Source organism: Lycium barbarum, chromosome 12 (assembly GCF_019175385.1).
Source record: "Lycium barbarum isolate Lr01 chromosome 12, ASM1917538v2, whole genome shotgun sequence".
NCBI lineage: Eukaryota > Viridiplantae > Streptophyta > Magnoliopsida > Solanales > Solanaceae > Lycium > Lycium barbarum.
Window position 1 is genome coordinate 94,486,700 of NC_083348.1, and position 24,597 is coordinate 94,511,296.

General features: G+C 34.7%; 4 protein-coding genes across 4 annotated transcripts; all 4 read right to left on the reverse strand.

Annotated features, from left to right (window-relative positions):
- Positions 1–2,953: 2,953 nt before the first annotated feature.
- Positions 2,954–8,064, reverse strand: LOC132623390 (LEAF RUST 10 DISEASE-RESISTANCE LOCUS RECEPTOR-LIKE PROTEIN KINASE-like 1.4). The gene is made up of 4 exons (XM_060338135.1): positions 5,638–8,064; positions 4,647–4,682; positions 4,212–4,556; positions 2,954–4,136 (listed from the first exon to the last, which is right to left on the reverse strand). Exons 1-4 carry the CDS (start codon positions 6,422–6,424, stop codon positions 3,247–3,249), a joined length of 2,058 nt encoding a protein of 685 aa, XP_060194118.1. The 5' UTR covers positions 6,425–8,064; the 3' UTR covers positions 2,954–3,246.
- A 1,592-nt stretch (positions 8,065–9,656) lies between these two features.
- Positions 9,657–10,787, reverse strand: LOC132624672 (LEAF RUST 10 DISEASE-RESISTANCE LOCUS RECEPTOR-LIKE PROTEIN KINASE-like 2.1). Its single transcript, XM_060339414.1, has one exon. The coding sequence runs from the start codon at positions 10,476–10,478 to the stop codon at positions 9,657–9,659; it is 822 nt and encodes a 273-aa protein (XP_060195397.1). The 5' UTR covers positions 10,479–10,787.
- Positions 10,788–13,364: 2,577 nt separating this feature from the next.
- On the reverse strand, positions 13,365–15,421 carry LOC132624673 (LEAF RUST 10 DISEASE-RESISTANCE LOCUS RECEPTOR-LIKE PROTEIN KINASE-like 1.3). Its single transcript, XM_060339416.1, has one exon. It carries the CDS (start codon positions 14,229–14,231, stop codon positions 13,365–13,367), a length of 867 nt encoding a protein of 288 aa, XP_060195399.1. The 5' UTR covers positions 14,232–15,421.
- Positions 15,422–22,441: 7,020 nt separating this feature from the next.
- LOC132624674 (LEAF RUST 10 DISEASE-RESISTANCE LOCUS RECEPTOR-LIKE PROTEIN KINASE-like 2.8) lies at positions 22,442–23,516 on the reverse strand. Its single transcript, XM_060339417.1, has one exon. It carries the CDS (start codon positions 23,288–23,290, stop codon positions 22,442–22,444), a length of 849 nt encoding a protein of 282 aa, XP_060195400.1. The 5' UTR covers positions 23,291–23,516.
- Between the last annotated feature and the right edge of the window lie 1,081 nt (positions 23,517–24,597).

Sequence of the window (24,597 nt, forward strand, 5' to 3'; positions counted from 1 at the left end):
AAAAGTTTCATGCATCAATTACTGCAAAACTGCCAACGTTTTACAACAAAACATTTTGGAGCAAAAAACGGTGGCAGCCAACGTTTTTGCAACAAAACATTTTGTTGTAAAACGTTGGCGGACTACAACTAGAAGGAGGAATGAAATGGATATAGCTCCTGCTCGCATGGCTAGAAAGTGTAGTACGTGCAAGCAAACAGGTCATAACGAGAATCGCTGCCCCGACAGAAATCAGTAGTTGTTATTGCTTGTTGATTTTTATGTTTTTTCTTAAGTTGTACGATCGTTGTTTCCTTATGTAATCTTCCAAGAATATATAACATGTCTTGTGCCGTTTAATAGTTAGTATGTAATTTAACATTTACTACTCAGTTAATGTGTGACGTTTATTTAACTTATATTTTATTTTTTATTTCTGTTCGCATATATAACACATATTTAATTATTGCATGTGTTAAAATATTTATTTCAGTTAATCACTGAAATTAACTATATGCTTTTAAAAATTAAAACAATCAATAATTTATTTTTTATTAAAAACACAGCCGAATATGATTTAAATAGAGGCAACGTCTTACAAAGTATTTGTAAAACGCCGGGGGAAAAAATTAATGAAAGGTTAACGTGGACTGATCCACGTTATACCTTTTAATTTTAATTTTTCCGTGAATATGTCTGACAATGGAATTTTTTTTTGGGGTATAACGTGGATCAGTCCACGTTATACCCGTTTTGGTCTCTAAATTTTTGGCTACCTCTTTTAGTTTATACCGTGTATTTTTATACCCTTTAGGCTCCGGACTTGTTAATGTAGGTTGGTTAGATGAGTTATTTTAAAAAGTTTTAAACTATACTAGTGTAAAAGAATTTGTTAATAATATATGATCACCTTATGTATTTGCTAAGTTTCAATTCCACGTCCTATACAAATTTGCTTGAACTTGTTGGTGCTTATTTGTCCAAGGACTGGACCATTCTCAATCCCATTTTCGATATGTGTATACATTGATTGGACCAGTTTTAATTTCCTTATCCAAGGATAGATGAAAGGGCCACCCGGGATTCTTTAATTCTAAGATACGTTAGTTATTAATGTCACTCTATTCCCTGCTATACCTATAGTCTATATACTAATCCGTACATATACTCTTAGTAGCTTTGTTTAAGGGTTCAATTATTCAATCCTTTCGTCAAAAAGTTACATTACACAAATTTTAAAAAATAAATTCTATACACATAAATTGAATTCATTTAATAAGAAGTGCTTGTGGTGTGATTATTGTAAAAGTGATTTTCGAATTTCAAGCGTAATTAGTTACATTTTTTATTCCGGTTTATGATCCGGCCGCGTTAGTGCGCCTTTGTGATCAAGATTTTAGAGCAAGCAAGAACGATAAATTTGGAGTTTGAAAAATTTCAAAGTTATCTGTAATTGCATGCGTATGTGGGGAGTGAGTGACCAACGGAAGACAACAGGATGATGACCATCTCATGATTCGGGGTTAAGCCTATTGTCACCATTGTCCTAAGTTGCATAATCATGTTTGTCGTTACATCGTTATTTCTTTATAGTTTCATGTTTGTTGATCAATATAAGTGCTTGTTTTGCCCTTGAGATGCATCCACGTGTAGCATTCTTACCTATTAATATCACTTCTTGTTTAAGTCAATTCTTTGACAAAGTAATTGCCGACTTTACCGTCCTTTTACTAGTAGGACTGTAGGAGTATTGAATTTTCTCATTTTGAACTGTAACGTACGCGTAAATCTCTTTTTATTATCCGTATAGTTTATGGACAAGTACCTTAAATAACCACATTGGCGTTAGCACTTTTATGAAATGGCAGCAACCAAAATAATAAGGTAAAATAAATTGTTAAGTTTGGATAAGAGTTGGGCGATTCTACTAGACTAGAGTAATGTCATAAGTATTATACATTAATTGCATGTGAGAAGCAAAAAAAGTAGGTGGAAATTGGAAGCAACTCAAGGCAGACGGCAGTAGACATTCTCTTGTGACGTCAAAATTGCTTCCTTTTTCCTTTGTTTAGTTTCCATTGAAAAGGAAAAATTGACTTGGAAAAATTAGTTGAAACATTCAATTCTATGATCAGCAAGTTACAGGTATTAAGCTCACCTACTTTGCAGGATCAGCAGGAAATACCCACAATTTATACTGATGAATGATATTCTGGGATTACCTGCTACGAAATGGATATTTGGAAGTCCAGCATTTCTGTCAAAATACTCTTCTGAAATGACATAAAATAACTAAGCAAACAAGTGTAGCAATGCAAAGTAAGGTTGCATATAATAGACCAATGTGGCAATGTGGTTTGCCTCGCCCCAGGATTTTGCGTATAGCAAAAGTGCTTGGTGCGAGAGGCGGGTTCAAAATTTTAAAGTTTTATGAGTTCGTATAATGACTTCATGTTAATATACAATATTACTAAATTCACAGTCAATTATTTATAGATATGTGGTGGATTCTTTTGATGAAGAGATATTTGATGGTTGCTTTAGTACATTATATACACGGTCTAGGCAAAAACTATTGATTCAGTTAACCCCTATAAGTGTATGCTAGCACAGCCTCTCTTGGTGCACTAAGCTCGCCAAACCAGGGTGTTCCCACGAATTAGAGTTATATTTCTTTTTTCTCTTTACCAATTAATATCAGAACATCTTCACCTATAAGACTCGACAAAACTTAGCATTCCAAGTTACGAATAGGCTCAGAATGTGTACCGATGCAGTAAATTTTTGCTGCGTTAATTTGTCCAGACCTTATAAATATCCTCACCAGTGGACTAAATAGGGTGTGGCGGGGGGTTGTGGATGAGGGGCTTTATAGCTCCACTTTTTAAACATATGGCTTTAATGTCCTCAGCATAAATGAACTTTATATTTAAGGTGAACAGATGGACCAAAAGGTCAATAAAGAAACAAAACCTGATGAACAAAGAGAAGAGATGCATATGTATACTACAATGTTGGCAGCCCTATTCACTATTTACATTGCCTTACACGAAAAGCAGTAGATAATCTCCCACAGACAATATCAACTATAACAGGATAACTACATGTAAGCAAAAATAAAAAATTAAGTGTCCACTGCGGGATACTAGCTCAACTGTGACACTGATCACAAGTGTCAAAATAGTAATTGCTTATTCATCTAGCATTGAAATAGACCAACCTGAAAAAGATATTTCATCCACTAGAATGTGGTGTGGAGCTGTTAACTCATTTGTCAGTGGCAATTGAATCGGGAGAGGAAGGGGAGCCCTTTAGGAGGCCAACATCATCCACCACAATATCCAGTACCTCAGCCTTTTGTGCTTTAGATTCTCCATTCTGGATGCCTTTCAAAGTTTCCAGCACTTCTTGCATTGAAGGTCTCAGATCTCTCTCCCGTTGCAGACATCGGAAAGCTAACTCAGCGACTAATGAAGTCATCCTCCTCACGGAGCTGTTTGTCGAAAATCCAAGACTTGGATCAACTAATTCATGTATTGAATGCCCTTGAATCTTGTTGACTGCCATATTAGCCAAATTAATATCATGGCGGTGCCTGTCAGTATCCACAGCTTGTAATGATGAGATCAGCTCTACTAAGACCACCCCAAAACTATAGACATCACTCTTTTCAGTGAGCTGGTAACATTGGTAGTACTCAGGATCAACGTAGCCTGGTGTACCCTGTGGAGCAGTAGAGACATGTGTGACATTATTTGGGAACAGTCTTGATAGCCCAAAATCAGCAACTTTAACATGGAAATCATTGTCTAATAGAATGTTGTTGGTCTTGACATCACGGTGTATTATAACTGAGGAGTGGAGAAAAGCCAGAGCATCAGCAGTCTCAATGGCTATGTTCATTCGGACAGGCCAAGAGAGTAAACCAGATTTGGCCCGATTTCCATGTAGATGATCTGCCACTGTCCCATTTGGTATGTACTCATAAACAAGCAGTAAGTCTCGGCTTCGTTTAGATGTACACCCATACAATGTCACTAGGTGCTTGTGCCGGAGCCGAGTTAAAATCTCTACTTCATTCATGAACTGCTCTACACGCTTGAAATTGTTCTCATACAAGCGCTTGACTGCAATCACACGCCCGTCATGGAGCTTGCCTGATTAACAATTACTTAGAATTGTTAGGAAGCTCTCTCACCAAATAATAAATGCAAGAAAGAGTATACACATACCGTAGTACACGACGCCAAAGCCACCATCCCCAAGTTCTTTAGATTGATCAAAATTATTCGTGGCTTCTTCAAGTTCAGCAAAACTGAAGACATGAGCCCCAAAGTGGGAGTTTCCCTTCCCGTAATCAGCTGAAGAGGGATAAGAGGGAATGCTTCTGGTGAAAGTGGTTGAAGAAGGAGAAGATGAAGAAGTGAGGCCATTGCTTGAACTTAACATTGGAAGGTCTTTGCTTTCCGTTTGGGCAGGTGAAGCCTGTGCTGCAATCCGCTTTCTCTTTTGTCTGCAGAAGAAGATTAGGAATCCAATGCCAATGCCGGCAAGTGCAGCACCTCCTAAGCTAAAGCCTGCAATAGAAAAAAGAAAGTTAAAAAGTCTTCTCATGGCATTGGCTTTGTCAATTGAAATGTACTATAAGATCAGAACAGAGACAATACCTACTGCAAGTGGCGTCTGACTTTTCTTTCTTTTATCTGCAAAACAGTCATAATGTTGTCAATTAAGTGATAAACACGATAGATGCTGAGGCACATAAAGTAAATCTGGCTGGAATTAGGAGAAAATAACAAAACTGTGGTGAGATGAAATGGATGTATGGGCGAATAATAGATCCGAAAAGCACAAACTCTATAGAAGAAGCACACTGTCAGATGATTACCTAGGGATACCTGAAAAAAACATACCATGGATATCTAAAAGCTAATCATGAGAACTGTAGTAAATCACATTGCCTTACACATTGTGTTAGCAAGTTGCATAGTGTCTTTGAGGTGTAACCTTTGAACCAGAGGCCTACACTAGTAGAAGATAGCAACTACTCATACCAAATATAAAAGCAATAGGATGAAATTAGAAAGATCCTCTGTACACATGGGTAGATTGCATATCAACCTGGCAATGCAATCATGTAGAAGTAGAACAAACAATGTCTTAGACCATGAGTTTAGGATTCATCAACTAGAACAAATCTCACGGCATCATAGAGTACAATAAGATGGAAATCAATTCCTTTCCAGAATAAAAACCAAGGAAGAAGCTCAATAATAGTGTTGTCAGGAAAGGTGAGAACCTAAATACACATAGAGGTTCTATTACTATAAAGCTAAAACTATTCAGTCCATAAGTTAAAACTATAGAATTCTACATTCAGAACTCCTAATTAGTACTCCTCTGTCTCAATTTATGTGGCACAGTCCGGATTTCAAGAGTCAAATTTCTTAATTGTGACCGCAAATTCAGACAGAGTATCCTTAATTTTCTTAAAATAAAATTTAAAAGACGTGACAAAATTTAAAAGACATGAAAAAATCGCGATCTTGTTTGACTCTCAAAATCCGAAAGGTGTGGCGTAAATTGAGACGGAGGGAGTAGTAAAACCCAGTGAAAAAGATCCCAGTACATTCCGAGGAGGGAGAAAGTTTCCATTACCTTCACAGGAATGTTCTAAAGGCAATGTACATGGCATGTCTTCACAAATACAAATCGGCTGGGCCAACTCCACATTAAATCCACAATTCCCACCCAACCTCGAGCACCCAGAACAGAGTCCATCATAAGGTGCATCATATTTCACACTAAACCCCTGCATCAATGCCTCCCCAAGAGTAATCTCATTGCTATATAGCCTTTTGCCCACTTCTCTAAACACCGGAACAGTAACGATACTCGTGCAAGTAATGACTTTCAGAAAAGGGTCACTTGGAATTGGACCCAATAAGTAAAACGCGGAGGTAAAATTCAAACCATTGACACTACATGTAAGCATATTCTGAGACGTGAAATTCAATGCAGAGAGATTGCACCCGTAGAATAATGAGAGTTCATCATCTTCGTTATTGTCGTAGTTGAAGTAAGTGGAGTTCAGTGTAGTGTTTATAAATTGAGAAGGGCAGGTACTATTCCAAAGGTCGATTCTAGCTATGGTCATGGTTCTTGAAGACTGGTTAATTTCAAGAACTCGGTAGATAAGTGATTGGTGAGTGAATTCGGTGTGATTATCGTCAACACATCGGAGTTTGAAATCAGGGAGGCCACAGTAGTCGGGGCGATCGCCACCAGTGAAAGGGTAGGTGATGTTACGGATGGAACCACAGGAGAAAGTGCTATTACAGTTAGGGAAGGAGAGGGAAGTTGTTGTGAGAATAAAGGTGGCGAAGAAGAGAGTGGTTGTGGTGGCGAAGAAGCCATTGGTGGCGGAAGGGTAGGACAGAGGCATTTGGAATGGATAGAGAGAATGAGTGTGTGAGTATCCGGCATTATTGGCGAAAAGCTGTTTGGGAGATGTTGAGAATCTAATGTAGATTACTGTTGAGAGAGAGAGAAAGAGACAAAAAGGGTTGATTGAAAGTTGACTATTACTCCAATGAGAAGAAAGAAGGTTGAATGACGGCTACATTTGTCGTTTAAACTATGCGAGTCTCGCCACTATGCATAGGACTTGAACATAAAAAAAGTATGGAGGCAATAAATGTTCCCCATAATATCCAAAATCAACGTAGTGTTATAAACTGCTTGTACATATTGTCCGCTTTGGCGCACCTTACGGCTTTAAAACGCGTATACAAGTAAAGGCTTCAGGCCCAGCTTATAAGCACGCACACAATCCCGTGTGCGAGCGATGTGGGAACTTCAAGTTCACAACACACCCCCTCATCGCGAGCATCGTGCTGATAACGTGTTATAAACTGCTTGTACATATTGTTCGCTTTGGCGCACCTCACGGCTTTAAAACGCGTATACAAGTAAAGGCTTCAGGCCCAGCTTATAAGCACGCACACAATCCCGTGTGCGAACGATGTGGGAACTTCAAGTTCACAACACACCCCCTAATCGCGAGCATCGTGCTGATAACGTGTTATAAACTGCTTGTACATATTGTCCGCTTTGGCGCACCTCACGGCTTTAAAACGCGTATACAAGTAAAGGCTTCAGGCCCAGCTTATAAGCACACACACAATCCCGTGTGCGAGCGATGTGGGAACTTCAAGTTCACAACATAAACTGCTTGTACATATTGTCCGCTTTGGCGCACCTCACGGCTTTAAAACGCGTATACAAGTAAAGGCTTCAGGCCCAGCTTATAAGCACGCACACAATCCCGTGTGCGAGCAATGTGGGAACTTCAAGTTCACAACACACCCCCTCATCGCGAGCATCGTGCTGATAACGTGTTATAAACTGCTTGTACATATTGTCCGCTTTGGCGCACCTCACGGCTTTAAAACGCGTATACAAGTAAAGGCTTCAGGCCCAGCTTATAAGCACGCACACAATCCCGTGTGCGAGCGATGTGGGAACTTCAAGTTCAGAACACACCCCTAATCGCGAGCATCGTGCTGATAACGTGTTATAAACTGCTTGTACATATTGTCTGCTTTGGCGCACCTCACGGCAAGTTCACAACATGTAGCACTTAAATGTGGCCGAACACTTATAATGCAAAGGTTATATGTTTTTCCTACAAGAAATATTTATTATTTAGACATAATATGAGATTTTTGCATGATCATTTTTCGTCATTTAATATATAAAAAGTTATGTTCACCTACTTCCTCGATTCTCCCTCTGGGCAACCCATTTTTTTTATTTTTTATTTTATTTCTCCAATATTTTAATGTCGGGCTACCCATGTTAGTAAGTGCCTTAAGGCCTCATTTGTTTGCACTTAATGGAGGTGGAGGTCTAAATCTGAAAGGTTCAGACCTTAAGTCATTAAGTGTATTAGTTTACATTAATATATAAGCACACTTATTTGGTCTGAATAAGTATTAATCATTAAGATCTAGAACAAAGTCTTAATATCATTAAGAGGTATTTTGTATGGATAATTTTTACCACCGGCTCCATCCCCCCCCCCCCCCCCACCACCCACCTTAACCCTCCACTACCTACCCCCATCACCCCTTACCCCTCACCCCACCTACCCAACACTACCCACCTCACCCCCAACCCAAACCAACCCACCACTACTTATCCCCAACCCCCTACCTTCTCACCCCCACCTACCCAACACTACCCACCTCACCCTTACCCTGCAATCAACCCATCACCACTCACCCCAACCACTACCCACTCCCCACCACCACCAACTCCACCCCAACCCTCCACGACTACCTACTCCACAAACCCACCACTATCACCACCCATCCCTACCCCAACCCACCACCACCACAAACATCTATTTCTTTACTAGCAAATGTAACTATTTCATTTTTTTTATCAAATAATATTTAAAATTTATTAAATTTGTATTTATTTTCTAAAATTTAGTTACATTTTTATTTGAATTGTATATTTAATACGTTTAAATAAATACATTGTGTACATTGAGATGTTAAAAAAAATAGTCTTAATCATTCAGTGTTCAGATCTGGAGACAAATTATTCATTCAGATGTGCATTCGAATTCACACATCTTAATCTTAATGAAAACAAAGGAGGCCTTGTTAATTTATAAATTAGGTGAGAATAGTCTAACGGTGAACTCAATAAATTAGGTGAGAATAGTCTAACGGTGAACTCAATATTTCTTTTAATAATATTTTCTTTCTGTCATTTTATTCAAGCGCCATCCAAGTTTGAAATCCAAAGAAACACATATTATTCTTTTCGTGTAGTTAGAGAATTATTGTACTTTTCCAATCATTCAAATTTCGTTGTTTTTTTTAATTTTTCTTAAAGGATAGTTGACATCTCTAACATATAAAACATCACCTTAGCGCAGACAGGAAAAATCGGCATTTTGAAACAATTAATAGAAGAAAATTACTCCTAATTTTTTAAATATAGGATAAAACAGTGTCCAAACTCTAAAAATTTAGGATAATTGGCATCTCTAACATATAAAACAATTAGATAGCTTTCTGAGTTTTGACAATGCCTTTACTTTTGGTGTTAAAAGAGGGAGCCAAAAAAAAGTATAGTAACAGAAAGAGGGATTTTATTAAATTGACCAAATAAATTAAACACTGACGAGATCACAATTTAGCTATTTTATTTTTTTGATTTTCCATTCCGTGTTTAGTATCGACTTTGGGCTAGACAAATTCAGATTCGCACTGGAAGTCCCACTTTGGAGGCAAAGCGTTCCTACCAAAAATGACTCCGTGCAGGGTTCAAACCCAAAAAAATTAGAGTTTCATATGGAATTTGGACCAAAGTAAATGATTGCTTATGATGGGAATTATGATTAAGCCTGGAGAATTTGGTGGAAAGTTTAATTTTATGAAAGATGAAAAACATGATTATATGTTCAGTCATTTATAAAGTAATTACGAGTAAATCCTATGATCAGTATGTGGTTCAAATTTTAACTAACCTGTTATAATATGATAAAACTATACTAATTGCAAATTGTTTTAAGAATATGTATGTAACTTAATTTCTTTGCTGAAAGGACTGGAATGGTGATTCAGACATTCGAATTAATCTATAGGTTCTAGTAAAAATCATGAGGGAATAGTGGAGAAAAGATTACCGCCAGCTTGGAGTTGTCCGTCGTTGCAGTCGGTTGGATGAGTACCAGTTGCACAATGGCAAGCAAAGTCTGCGGAATCCGGGTTGGATCCACATCTTCCACCTGACCTGTCGCACTGTTGGCACGGCGAGTCAATACTTGCCGTCCAATTAACTGAAAAACCGCCAGAAAAAGCTGTTTTCAGAGCTTCCTCCGAAGCTGGACCACTAGCTAATGCCACAGTGCTCGTTTGATTGACCGTAACTATTATTTCGTTCTCACATCTCACTGTAGATAAGTCGAAGGGAACGCCGATCATTGTGTATATAACAAATACGTTGCTATTGCATTTGAGCGCATTTGGAAAAGTTGGTACTATTTGCGAACCAGAGCGGAGGGTGCAGCCATAATACAGAGTGATATTTTGGTCACCGGAGACATAGCTGAAAAGATTAAAATTCAGGGAGGCGTTCTCAAGGTTGTCCAAACAAAGATTACTACTCAGTAAATCATGTCTAGCCAGAGTAAGTATTCTACTACGATTGTTGATCCCTAACACTTTATATGTTGTTGATTCAATAACAATATTGGGGATGTCACTTTCGCACTTGATCTCAAAACTTGGATGACCACCACAGTACTCTGGTCTTCTCCCTCCCCAGAAAGGGTAATTTATCTTCATGTCGCCACAAACAAATGGCTCACCACACATTCTGAATTGCTCGTCATTTTGACAGAAAGACCCCGGTATGTAAAACAAGATAAATATTGTGGTAGTTAAGAGCAAAAAGTATGGATGGAGTTCTCGATGCATTTCTGTTTGATTAAAGGAATTAGCACCACCTAGAAAGGTATGAGCTAACTGGTTATAGTATAAAAAGAGCTATATACAATTCTATAATATTCTTGGTCTAAAAGAGAGATATAGGCGGGGAGGAGATGAGGAATTATAAGGGAAAGAGAAAGAGGAGGAAGGTAAAAAGGTTTGGAAGGACACCAAATTCAATTTGAAGGATGAGATGTAAAATTCAACGATAAAGATGGGGTGCTTTATTTTGTCATTCTTTGGTCAACATATAGCAAAAACAGTAGAATGATCCTTGACAAACAGACAACAATTTCGCGTATATTTACAAACGAGATATAGAAGCTTCTACTGGAATTTAGGGGTAAGAGACTTGGTCTAATTTTTCAAACAACTTGTGCTAATGGCTGTTACATCCAACTACTAGCGTGGGTCCCGAAATTTAATTGATTATGATATGAGTCAAATATTTATATTTGGTCAGTATGAACTAATAGTCCCGTGAAAGAAACCATCTAGCTAAGACTAGAGTGGTCATAAGTTTAAGACATATGTTACGCGCAGAAAACACATGAACTACCAGAAAGCGTGTTACATAGTTTATTCTATTCTATGGCAACTTCTAACGTGTCAAGACTTGAACTTCCTGAGGGACTACAAGTCATCCCACTATTGCTCCACAGTTCTGCTTTTCTTCATATCATTCACCATCCACTATAATTACAAGAAATTCCGGGAACTTTTGTGGAGGTAGGTCTATCAGTTGAAAACAGAGTTAAAGGTGTTCCGTTAAGTTATCCACGCAATAGCCAAAGTTCGGGTACATGCCATAATATTTACCTGTTCTATGATTTCTGAGAAAACTTAGGTGAGTGACTCAAAACTATGTCTCGAAAATTAGAGATACTTGTACTCGTTAATTTGATGACAAGTATTCAAAATGATAAAGAATAGCTAATCGTGAACTAAAGGTTAAGATAAGAATTTCAGGGGGAACATTGATCATAGTAAAGATTGGACAGACGTTTTCAAAACCAGAAGATAACAGGACGAAGAAATCTATTGCAGTATGAAAAACAAATATACAGGGGGACGGGTGTCATCCGACACCGCTTCGTCTGAAAATTTTGATAAATATATGTACGTGTATAATCTGAAAAACAGAATATATGGTGGTAGATATAATTATAAATGACACTGCTTTGCACAAAGAGTTTGTGCTAGTTTTTTTTTTTTTTCAAAATAATTTGTAAGCGCTCTTTCCTTTTTCCATCTACCGAAAAAGAGCACCTTGAATGAGGTTCGAACCCAACAGCCCAGCACTTCTCATTGTAAGGAAGAATGATACAAAACCATTCAATCTACATTCATTTTAAAATAAGACTCATACATTAAAGTTATTAAATGTAATCTGGAACTGCATTATAACTCTAGGGGTGAAAAAATTATTCATTCTTCTTTTTCCTCTTTAAATATCGAAACCGCTTTCAAAAAATCATGCATACACCACTATAAATATACTGTGGGAGATAAGTTGGTTATTGGTATAAGTCTTTCCTGAATAAGTATAAGTTGAAATACACTTTAAAAAGGAGATGCAACAGGACCGAATGAACGTGCGAACTCGGATGCATATGCAAATTTATGTGATCCCACACCTTAAAAGAGTGCAACTTCAGTAAGTATGGGTCTATCGCCTACTTTATCCCAATTATTATGACAGTAGCTCAAGTTCATAACACATAATTTAGCGTCCACAAGGTTTCACTACTTCTATGGCAAATGTTGAAGAAGTGGAAAGCAGGGTATTTTGAGTGAACTATTATCCCCTTTTCATTTGCGAATGACCGGCCGGACTGATCGTGGGAAAACAAAAAGATAAGTACTAATTAATCTGTAAGATGCATTGAAAAGAACAGAATTAAGGAGAACGTTAATAATTTATATGCGAAAATTTCGATATCTACTCTAAGAGACTTTTCTGCCTTTGATACCATTACACTCTTGTGATAGCATATCTCCATTGACAAAACATGGGAGAGATAGGTATATAAGAATACAAGTCATTGATCCTAGTGATGTGTTTTAAAGTCAATGTGGGCCTATGTCTAAAACGGACAACATCACATGACGACACCTCAGCCCTCCCCTCCCCTCTCCTCTCCCAATACTATTGTAGTAATTCAACCATGATGTTGCTAATGATACCATATGCCTTGCAAAATTAGTTAATGAAAACGTATGCTCATAGTTGTTGGATTTCTAGTTTTGTTTTACCAACTCTTGATACTGGATACATCATCCATGTAAAGTTAGCTAACCAGCTAACCAACTATCAAGATATTATTTCTAGCCTTGACTGGAAAAATGCTCAATGTAGAAAAAATAAAAAGAAGATCTCAACAATACACTTTGTCATCAATGGTTGGTTGGCGGAGGCATACCTAATACTACCAACTAAAATGACAGCTACTGAATGGTAAAACTAGACTTACACAGTTGTGGACGTGAAACATGATTTCAGAGATGAATGAATTAGAAGACATTGGATCACTAAACTAATCCAGGAGACTACAATCAAGTAATTGGGACCTTTAATTTTTATATAGCAACCGTGTAAAGTACTTTTGCACTATCAAGTTACTTAAACAACCAAATTACGACAGGTGTATTATTAATGTTAAAAAAGGAGAATAACTAAGAGTATATTGATGAGCGTTAACTTTACATTATTAGTTTATATAATATAATCCATGGATCTACATGGGAGACACTGGTCCTTGTCGTTATCCTCGAGTTAGCTCAAATTTATTAAATTAGCTAATTAGTCAATTAGACACAAGAAAAAGTAAACCCCATGGAGTGACTGGACTAAATCCGTCGACTAAGTCAAGACTAAGAAGGCAAATTGAGCCAGAAATAGTTCTTAGGAAAACAAGAACATTTACCTGAGGATGGAGATGGAGCTGGTTTAGATATTGGTAATGGTGGTGAGAATCCAAAAGTAGCAACTGAACAAGAAGCAGATTCATATGGAGGACCAGGACAATAGCAAGTTGTTTGCTTCATGAATTCATCATACCCACATTTCCCCTTTGTGTCAATACATTCACTGCAGGCTTTACTGTCAATTTTCCATCTTATATAAAAGCCCTGTTGAAGCACTTGTCCCAAACCTGATGAATTCAAGGATGCAACAGTAGCAGCACTCGTTTGAAGTACTGGAACTGTAACACTAGCATTGCACTTCCCCGGGCCTACAGCACCCGGCAGTATGAAAACATTGTGATATTTGCTACTTCTACAAGCCATCATAACATCTGTTTCCGCAGGGCTGGATGAAACAGGGCAATTATATAGGAAGGTCAAGTTTGAATAGCCAGCAGCGTAATCGAAGAGGGAGTAATCCAGAGTTGTGTTAACTAAATCAACAGGACAAGTTGATTCCATGATATCCTCCCTAACAATCCTTATTGTTTGGGTTGTTAAATGTACATCTAATATTCGATGTTTGATGTTGTTGATGACCATAGTGGTAATATTATCCTGATTGCAATTGAGCTCAAAACCAGGATAACCACAGAAGGGAGGATCATTGACATTGCGAAAAGGATAACTCAATCCTGTAATATCACCACAGCTATAGGTATTTCCACAAGTTTGGTAGAATTCAGGATTACTGGAACCTTGAGGTACATGAATTAGTATAAGGCAAGAAAACAAAGTGAGCAAAGAGAAGAAGTAAAAGCTTTGGGAATTCATTTGGAGGAAATGGGGAAATGGATGTGGTTAAGGGAAGAAGGGCAATGGATTATTAAGAAGTCTATGGTGAGTAGAAAAGTAGGTGGAGAGAAAGCATGAACAAGATGATATACAGAGGATATTGGGTGATAAAAATGACTTCACTTGATGATGCTACAATTTTTCTTTATTATGGAAGTCGTGGAAAAAAATAGGGAAATCATGGTATCACATTGACTGAAACAAAACAGTGGAGGAAATCAAAGTTGCTTCCTTAAAGAAAATGAAAACCTACCTAGAGAGTTGGTTTTTGAGTTGTGAAAAGGAAAAAAAAAAAATCTAATCTTTGGTGTTTCTTTTTGTCCTATATTAATATTTATTTGGGATTAGGCAGTGTGCTGTAGAGAGAAGTCAATTGGAAATTACTTGGACAATAGAAAACGATTGGAGGTTTGTTATGCGTTTCTATCTAATTAGGACAACTATGTCATGGACTATCCAACAACCATATTTACTATAATTTGCTTATGAACAACCAGGTTTGGTGGCTTTTATCATACACAGACCACTTCCAAGTCCATAGATGACTTATGTTAGGATTATTTGGTAAGCTTTACGAGTCTAAAACATAAATACTGGCCTAATTCTTGGAGATACTTTCTTAGAATTATGATGCACCAAGAGGAAGGTGGGAGAAGGAGGAGACTTAGAAGTAGCGGTAGAAGGAATCAACTCATAAGATCTGCATTAAATGAAGTGGTACAACAAAGTGTAAGGAGAGTCCTCATCACAAGTAGGAAACCTTGCACAATGCAGAATTCTAAAATAGTAAGGGGTCGTTTGGTTATAATTTATAAGGATACAGAATGATAATCCCCGGATAAAAATTGAGATTATTTAGTCCCCAGTATGATTGAATTTTTATAAAGCTATAAAAAAAATGGCGATTGTTTAAGCTACAGTTGTAGTATTATTTTACAAGAATATAAGATAACAATCACAAGATTACTAATCCCGTCTAAAACAATAAAATGACACATTTGACCTCTCCAAAGATATTCTTTCAAAGTCTTTTAAGAATGCCATGTTTATTATATATATAAAGCTAGGTATAGACAAGGTGATGCGGCACCTCTCTTTGGCCTCCATTGATATTTATCTTTTTTCTCAATTTTTTGACCATTTTCCTATTTTTAAAATCTATGTGCTATTTTAAAAAGTGAAAAAAATAAAAATCTGAAAAATCATTTTAATTGAAAAATAACTTTTAAATCCATCTTAATTGCCCATCTTAACCACGCCATAATGTTTCATTCAATGCCTCTTCATTCTTGCACATGTAAATCTTTATTTCATGCACGTTAAAATATGATTATAATGAGTGTTAAAAGCATTATACATATATATATATATATATATATATATATATATATATATATATATATATATATATATATATATATATATACTATGTTCAAAATACAATTAATATAACATTGTAATTTGTGCTCCGTATCTAAAATTTTATTATATTCGTGTTTGCTACGAAAATTTATTAATACTTTTTAAAAGAGAAGACTTGTTTAAAAGAAAACTATTTTCCTCTCTTTGAGATAAAATAATAGCAATATTTAAGCATCAGTTAATATTTTCAATTTTAATTAAATTAATTTAAAGGTGTAAAATACTTATTATTTTTTTATCAAATTTTGATTTGGATAATTCTAATTCAAATTATTAAATTAATTTTACATGTTTAAAACGAAACAAAGTAGAAATTGATTTTCTATTTAAACAAAGAAATGCTATTTTTTAATTTTTGGTAAATATTCTCGGTTTAGCTCATTTTACTTGTCATGTTGTCTTTTGCATGGTTTTTTAAGAAAACGTGAATTAGAATTAGAATTTGACTAATTTACCTTATTCATTATTTGATCTTCATTTGATATTAATCTCTTTTCACATTTATTAGAGTAAGAATAAAAATAAAAAAGTAATTAAATTGTATTTTATTTTTTAAATATATATATTTTAAGTATATTTATTTTAGTAAACATAACAAATAAATGACATGGCGGAATAGCAAACACAATAATTAAATATTTTGAAGAAAAGTAATAATATGGGGTCCATGTTTTGCTCCCACTAATGGATTAATATGCATGAGGCAATGAATCCACTATTATTGACTTGATGGGGATACTTTGGGAATTACATGAATATTGTTTGATTTTTTAATATATGGGGTGCACGTTTTTTTTTTTTTTTGACGTTGCCCTTTTATTTTTTAATATGAGGTCCACTTTTTCATGAGTTTGGAAAGGGTGGGGTCCACCTTTTTTTTAATATTGCTTGACGTTTTTAGTGTGGGGTCCACTTTTTTTTTTTTTGTTTTTTTTTAAGAGTGATTGACGACGAAGCATGGGTAAACCGATGCTTCTATATAGTAGAAAAATAGAAATATAATAAAGTATTTCTATCTACTTTTTAGAAGAGTTGGTAATATAAAGTATAAAACGTCATTTTTTTGCCCTTAAATAAAAAAGTGGGTGGGACCACAAAGGATTTTTTTCCCCTTAAATAAAAAAGTGGGACCGAACACGGACAACGATCTTGCTTCTATAAACCGGCTCTTATATATAGTAAAGTAATACATATAATTTTTTTATCAAATTTTGATTTGGATAATTCTAATTCAAATTATTATATTAATTTTACATGTTTAAAATGAAACAAAGTATAAATTTGATTTTCTATTTAAATGAAGAACTTCTATTTTTTATTTTTTAGCAAATATTTTTTGTTTAACTCATTTTACTTGTCATGTTATTTTTTACACGGTTTTTTAATGAAACGTCAATTAGAATTATAATTTCACTAATTTACCTTATTAATTATTTGATCTCCATTTAATATTATTTTTTCTTTTATGATATTAATCTCTTTTCACATTTATTCGAGTAAGAAAAAAATGAAAAAGTAATTAAATTCTATCTTATTTTAATATATAAGTATTTTAAGTATGTTGTTGTACAATAATTTCATTTGCTCCCACTAATGGGTTGATACGCATGTGACAATGAATCCATCATTATTGATTTAATTGTTTGATTTTTTAACATAGGATGCATTTTTTTTTTAACATTGTTTGTTTTTTTTAATATGGGATTCACTTTTTTTTTTAATATTGCTTGATTTTGTTAATATGGGGTTCACTTTTTTTTCTTCTCTTTTTTTTTTTTTTTTAATATTGGTTGGTGTTTAATATGGGGCATACATTTTTTTTAATATTAGTTGTTATTTAATATATATGGGACCCACAATTTTTTTTTAAAAATTGGAACGGACGACGAAAAAGTTGAGCCAACCGGCTCTTCTATATAGTACAAATATATTAAAACTAGGAATAGAGAAGGTGATGTGGCATCTTCCATATAGGCCAAGAAATCCATTTATCTTTTTCTCCCCTTTTTTTTTTCTTTGAGTTTTTATTGTTTAAATATTCATGTTGATTAGTCTATTCTCTTTTCCTTATTATTAATGTGATTAATTTCTATCCTCATCATTAATGTGATTAATTTCTGTTAAACGTATGAGCAAAAGCAAAGAACTTTACATTTCCCCACGTCTAGGATTAGTAACGCCAAAAAAGTTCTTCTTTAGTTTGTTACTTAGAGCCTGTTTGGATGGGCTTATGCCTATAAGCTACAAATAGCTTATAAGCTAAAAAAAATAAGTTGGGGTAGTCTAACTTATTTTTTTTGGCTTATAAGCTGTTTTCAGCTTATAAGCTGCTTTAGATAAGTTAAGTCAAATGGACCCAATTATTTTTTTGAGCTTAATTTAAACACAAAATGACTTTAAGCTGGCCAGCCAAACACTCAAAAAAGCTGAAAACAGCTTATAAGCAACTTATAAACAACTTATAAGTCAATCCAAACGGGCTCTTATAAAAGAGTTTAGCTTTATGTTACATTCCCAAACATGTCCATAGCAATATAGCATAACACCTGTTATCCTCAAAATCATCTTCAGACTAAATTCATCATGTGAGGATTCTCTTTGTATTTTTCTCCTAATTATTTTTATCAGTTTGTCCTTTTAGAAGTGAATTAATTTTCCTTACCAACTTAATTATGATTCCATTTTCAGAAATTTCGATATGCTTTGTTTTTAAGAACAAACAATGTAATATTTGCAAACAAAGAGACATGCTAAATTCATGCCTTTAAAGATAGGAGGACAAGTTCAAAATGGACGCTGTTGGAGTGACTTCCGGTCTTCTGTATTAGTTTTGGTTATGGTGAAGGATTCAATCTCTATGTATATGGCTTGGGATGATTATGAGGATCCTTGAAGAAGAAGAAGACTCCAAGTACTCTGATCTGTTTGAATAATCAATTGTTGAAGCTTTTGCCTCTTTTTTTTTTTTTTTTTTTTTTGTGTGTGTTTCTTAATTATCTTATATTGCTGATAAAGTTCTTGTATATAAGGTGGTTTTTATTGTATACACTCTTCATTTAGTAGGAAGGTTCTTTTTGTCTTTCCGTTCTTATATATTTTTATTTTTCCTGTGAAAAGATTAGGGGTTGGTGTTTTTTTAGTTAATGCACTCTTTTATCTATTAGTAGCATTACTAATTCGAAAACAAATTCGTCATTATTCTTGACATAATAGAGGAAAATAAAGCCAAAGGAAAGAACCTGCCTTCTTTGTCTGATAAGCATTTTTTCCTTCTCTTCCCCACTTTTGATTTTTTGTACTTATGTGAATGAACACACTCAAACTTTACGTTAGGAGCTCATTTACTTGAAAGATGATGAAACAAATAAGAGAAATAACATGCTCACACATAATGGAAGTACACAACACTCTTTTTGGATATTTCAATTGTATTTTTGAGAATTGACTACGAAAAAGGAAAAGAGTACAGAAGATATTTAGTTATACTCTGATCCTTTTATGAAAATAACTATAGGTTGACCTCTTTTGTGTTTTCATTCGGCATGCATATCCTTCTTTCTCAGAGAAATACTTATCCAAGGTAAATATAAAAATATACATTAGGAGTATAAAAATGTAGTGAAACTAAAATTTGTAATGATTATATATTTACTATAAGCATGTAATACAAAGTTTATACGAAATAATAAGGTTGATATCAGTCAAAACTCGACAAATGTTAGACACACAAGAATTTATATTTGGTTGAAGGGAAGAAGCCTTCGTATCCAGCTATTAAAATTGCAAATTTTTTGTACCGTAGGATATTTATGGTCTAATTTTTATTTAATGTTTACCATGATTCAATTATTATGCAAATCTTTTTTCCTGAGGCATGAACAATTTTGACACTTTCACTTTAGCTATTTTTTGATATTGTACCATGGGGATTACTTTCTTTTTATATTTACTACTTATAAGTATTGTTTTTGAAAATGTGTATTGCAAAATAACTTAGTGGTAGTGTTAAACTTGTATGTTTGGAATGTCTTTTGAAGAAAGATTAGAAATAGTTTTAGCTGCTACGAAAGTTATTTTGATTGTTTTTAATATTCAGACATTAAAATATTGTTTTTAATATTCAAACATTAAAATATATTTCGTGAATAATTATGTGACAATATTTTGCGATCGCGTGAAGCGCGGGCATATTAATTAGTTGAAAATAAAAGGCTATCCACATTTATCTAGTGTAAAACCAACATGTTTTGACCTTCTCCAAAAATGATTTTCTCTCGGTCTCTTAAAAAAGCCAAGATTAAAATTAAAAAAATAAAGGTTATCCAAGTTTATCAAGTGTAAAGTTGAACACGTATTTTATGTCATATCCCTGTTTTAATATAGTGAACCAAAAAAATTATCAATTAAAATTTATTTACCAAATAATGTCGTTATTATTTAATTCTTGTATTGTAACCTCCACATCATCATTCATGTATAACTTATTCACAAAGAAAATAATCCCTAAGAATTACTTTCAATTTTGAACATATATAACTCTAGATATACATGTTTGAAGTTAGGCATTGACAAGTCAAACTTCAGGCGCAGTTGTTGGAAGTTTGCTTGCACAATTTGTATCCCAAACTTCACATGTGAATTGTTGCAACTACAATCTTGTATGCCTGAAGCTATTTCCGAAATAACCAAATTTACAAAAAATTATAAACTTCGACTATAATTTAATCCTAAAATAGACAACTTGTGCACTTGCCGGGGGCCAATTTGCACAAATGCCCTTATTCGGGGGTAGTCTTTCATTTTTGCCCTTCAAATTGCTGGTCTTTAATTTTTTGCCTTCGGCACTTTAAGTGGCCGAACTTACCCCTGATATTCTTCGTTTGAACCCAACAGAGTATTAAAAAAAACACACACACACAAGACGAAATTTCATAGCAAATTAGGCCTATTCGGGTAAGGCCTAACTTCTGTAGAATCACAGCTGAGTAAAAAAAAAAATCATAAGGCAAGTTATGCCTTAAGGCATAGTTTCTATATAGAAGTTATCCCTTAAGGCATAACTTTACTTTGTCAGACATAACTTAGAACTACAAAAGTTATGCCTTATATCGCGAAACCTTGCCTTGCGATTTTTTTTCTTATTGAGCTGGGTTTTGAACCCAAAATCTCAGGATATTTTCGGCCACTTTTTTAGGCCAAGGGGGAAAAATTAAAGACCAGCATGTCTGAAGGTCAATTTGCGCAAAATAGTGTTCCCTAGGACGAACTCATTTTTTTGTGTGGATTGCCCTTGAAAGGCACTAGTCTTTAATTTTTTCCCTTCGTCTAATATCACAAAGTTCTGGGTTCGAACCCTAGCTCAGTTTAAAAAAAAAAAATCGCACGGCAGCGGTTTGTAGCAAAGTTAGGCCTATCCGGGCAAAAGTTAGGCCTTAAGGCAGAGGTTTGCCTTAAGGAAAACTTTTACCCAAAATTAGGCCTTAAGGCAAATCTCTGTCTTAAGGCCTAATTTTTGCCCAAAATTAAGCCTATTCGGGCAAAAGTTAGGCCTTAAGGCAGAGGTTTACCTTGAGACAAACTTTTACCCAAAATTAGCTCTATTTGGACAAAAGTTAAGCCTTAAGGCAGAGGTTTGTAAAATTCCAACTAAGTAAAAAAAAAAAAAAATTGCCGGAAGGCAAAACTCTACCTCAATGCTTGAAGGTAAAACTCTACCTTAAGATAGATGTTGAAACTCTGCCTGGGTTAGATTTTTGCATGGAAAGTTCTGCCTTGAGAATCCAAACTCTACTTTGCATTGTTTTATTTTTGATTGAGCGAGGGTTCGAACCCAAAATCGAGAAATTTTTAGCGATGGCAAAAGTTAAAGACCACCAATTTTGAGGGACAAAAATTAAAGACCAGTCAGTGCCTTTGAAGGACAATCGTGCAAGTGACCCAGACGGACTAGGTACTGGGCTTCTAATTTTTACTAGTGCAAGTTCGACAAAGCCCATTAGGATGGAATTGGATTTCGGGCCGTAGTTAAATCTTGTTGGTGCTGTGGATCTTAGTGGAGAACAGGACGTGTCCAACTTCAAAAAGAGTACGTATGTTTCTGTCAATTCAAAAGGGGAAATCCTTATCCCTACCGCTCTTCCTTCAGTGACGATTGCCAGCCGCCTCTCCCCCAACGCTCAACCGTAATAATAAAACAAAAATGAAACTATTGATTTAAGAATATACTACTACTAATACTCTCTCTCTATTTTATTGGAGATGATTTTTGGGAGAAATTCCTGACACTTTGTTTGCGTTGCATCTTGAATCGAGGGATGGAAACGTTAAGAACAACACATTATTAAAATGAGGTCCTTTTGGCTTCTACTGTGAAATTTAAGAATAATACTCGTCATTTGATATTATGTACTGTTACTACTAAAAGTACTAGATTAATTACTAATTAAACAGTTTTTTATTTAACTATAATTTTGTTGGACACCTATAAATATTTCTAGCTAAGTGATCTGACTTATACTTTGAACTATATTATTCTTGCTTTTTAAAAGTTCAAAACTCAGATTAGAAATTGCAGGATCTGAATTTATTATTATAGACCTTAAAATGTCATTATGCACTATTCACTTAATCATGGTTTTAGAATTAAGAAATTAACTTATATACGTTAATTCTATCACTCCACAATAATATAACTTGTTATACTCCTATCTAACTAGTTTCACTTATTATAGACAATAACTTATAATTATCTTACTTATAATTATCTTTTAGATGACTACCGAATAAACAATAAAAATTAATGATAGGGAAATGCAGAAATTAAGAAGGAAAAGGTAAAACGTACCAGCCGGTGTAGCCACCGTGCACGTATTATTAGACGAAGAAGAAGATTGATCATCAGGGCACCAACACCTAAACTTTTTTCCACCAACATCAAATCCACAACGTCCCCCAAACTTTTCACACTCCTTACAATGACTATTATCCACTTTCCATCTAACATCAAATCCATGTTCTAGCAACTCCTTCAATGCCCTCAAATCTCCAATTGTTCCTCCAGGCCTAAACTCCTTACGACCTGGTACAATTATTGTAGCATGACATGCACCATCTCCCTCGTTACCTCCAATTGTAAAACTATTCTTATAATTCATTCCATTTATCGGACAATTCAACGACCCTGTTGGAGGTGGAGCCCAAGGGGGACACACGTAATTGAACGTGAAATTCACTAAGGTCGAAGCATACTCGAATATATTGGAATTATCTATAGTCGTGTTAAATTGACAAATCCAGTCTGCTGCTAGATCTTTTCTAGAAACTGTCATAATTTGTGCCTCCAAATTAATACCGACAACAAGGTATTTTATGTTCGAGATTTGTATTATGGTGTTGCCCTGATCGTCACATTGAAGTTCGAATCCAGGATACCCACATTCCTTTGGTCGATCATTTCCCCAGAAAGGATAAGTAATTCCAGTTATTTTTCCACAGTTGAAGGACTTACCACAGCTAGCAAACCAATGGTTTTCGAGGGAAGAAAGAGGAGGAAGATGAAATAAGATGAATAAAAGTACTGTGTAAGCTAGAAACTGAAAGGAGAAAATGCCTTTCATTTCTAATGCCCAGAAACAAAGTGCTACAAGCGAGTAGTTCGGCTAGTACTACAGTATGCGTACAGACGGAACAAATAAATGTTGGCCGAATTTATAAGTACGAAGTTGAAAAAGAAAAAGAATTTATAAGATATTGATGATGGGCGGTAAACAAGAATTAAGGCACCCCATCGAACACAAATATGTGTTTTAAGTTATAGCTATAACATGTTACATATCTTATTTGTAGATTACGTACTGATTCCACTTATTATTTGATAGCAGTATATATTTTCATATATATCAAAAATGTTGAGTTTAGTTGAACGGACCGAACAAGACTCTTTTGACTCTGTGGGACATGTGAGAAGACGAAAAAACAAAGTATTCGTCATTGGTCTGATGCAATGGAGAAGCCAATACATACAAAGTTCAAGATACAACAATACAGCAATAGCATGACATGCTAATTAATTCTTACAATCGTTACGGTGTGGTGCTATTGTAGTGACAAGAATGCATCTTTTTCCTAGGGTAATTTGGGGCACTTTGTCGCCCTCTGGTGAATCCTTCAAAAGAGCCCGCCTACTTAGGCCCATTTAAAAAGCCCCCTTTCTTTTTGGGTCAAAAGCCCATCTCTGGTTTGGGAAACTTACACAAATACTAATAAATATACAATTATTGACAAAATCTACAACTATTTTTTAATTTACAAAATCTACAAACTATATCCTATAAATGATAAAATAAAAAATCAATAGATATGATTAATTTAGTATAAATATGATAACAAATTTATACAGGTTATTTTATTCCTTAATTTGTCCCTAAAAATTCTCTATTCCTACCTATCATTAATAATATGATGAAGGCAATAATATTAAGTATTCAATTTAGTACCATATTTATATAGGTTATATTTTTTCCTTAATTTGTCCCTACAAATTCTCTATTCCTACCTATCACTAATAATATGATGAAGGCAATATATTAAGTATTCAATTTAGTATAAATATGGTAACAAATTTATATAAGTTATATTTTTCCCTTAATTTGTCCCTACAAATTCTCCGTTCCTACCTATCATTAATAATAGAATTAATAATATGATGAAGACAATAATATTAACTATGCATATACCATATATACTAAACATAATATACTATATATTAAAAATAATATACTGTATACTATATATATGCATATATGTGCATCGATATACTATATTAATATAAGTTAAGCAAAGTGCATTGATATACTATATAAGTTAAGTTAAGCATATAAGTGCATCGGTATACTATATATTTTATGAAATACTTTAATATAAA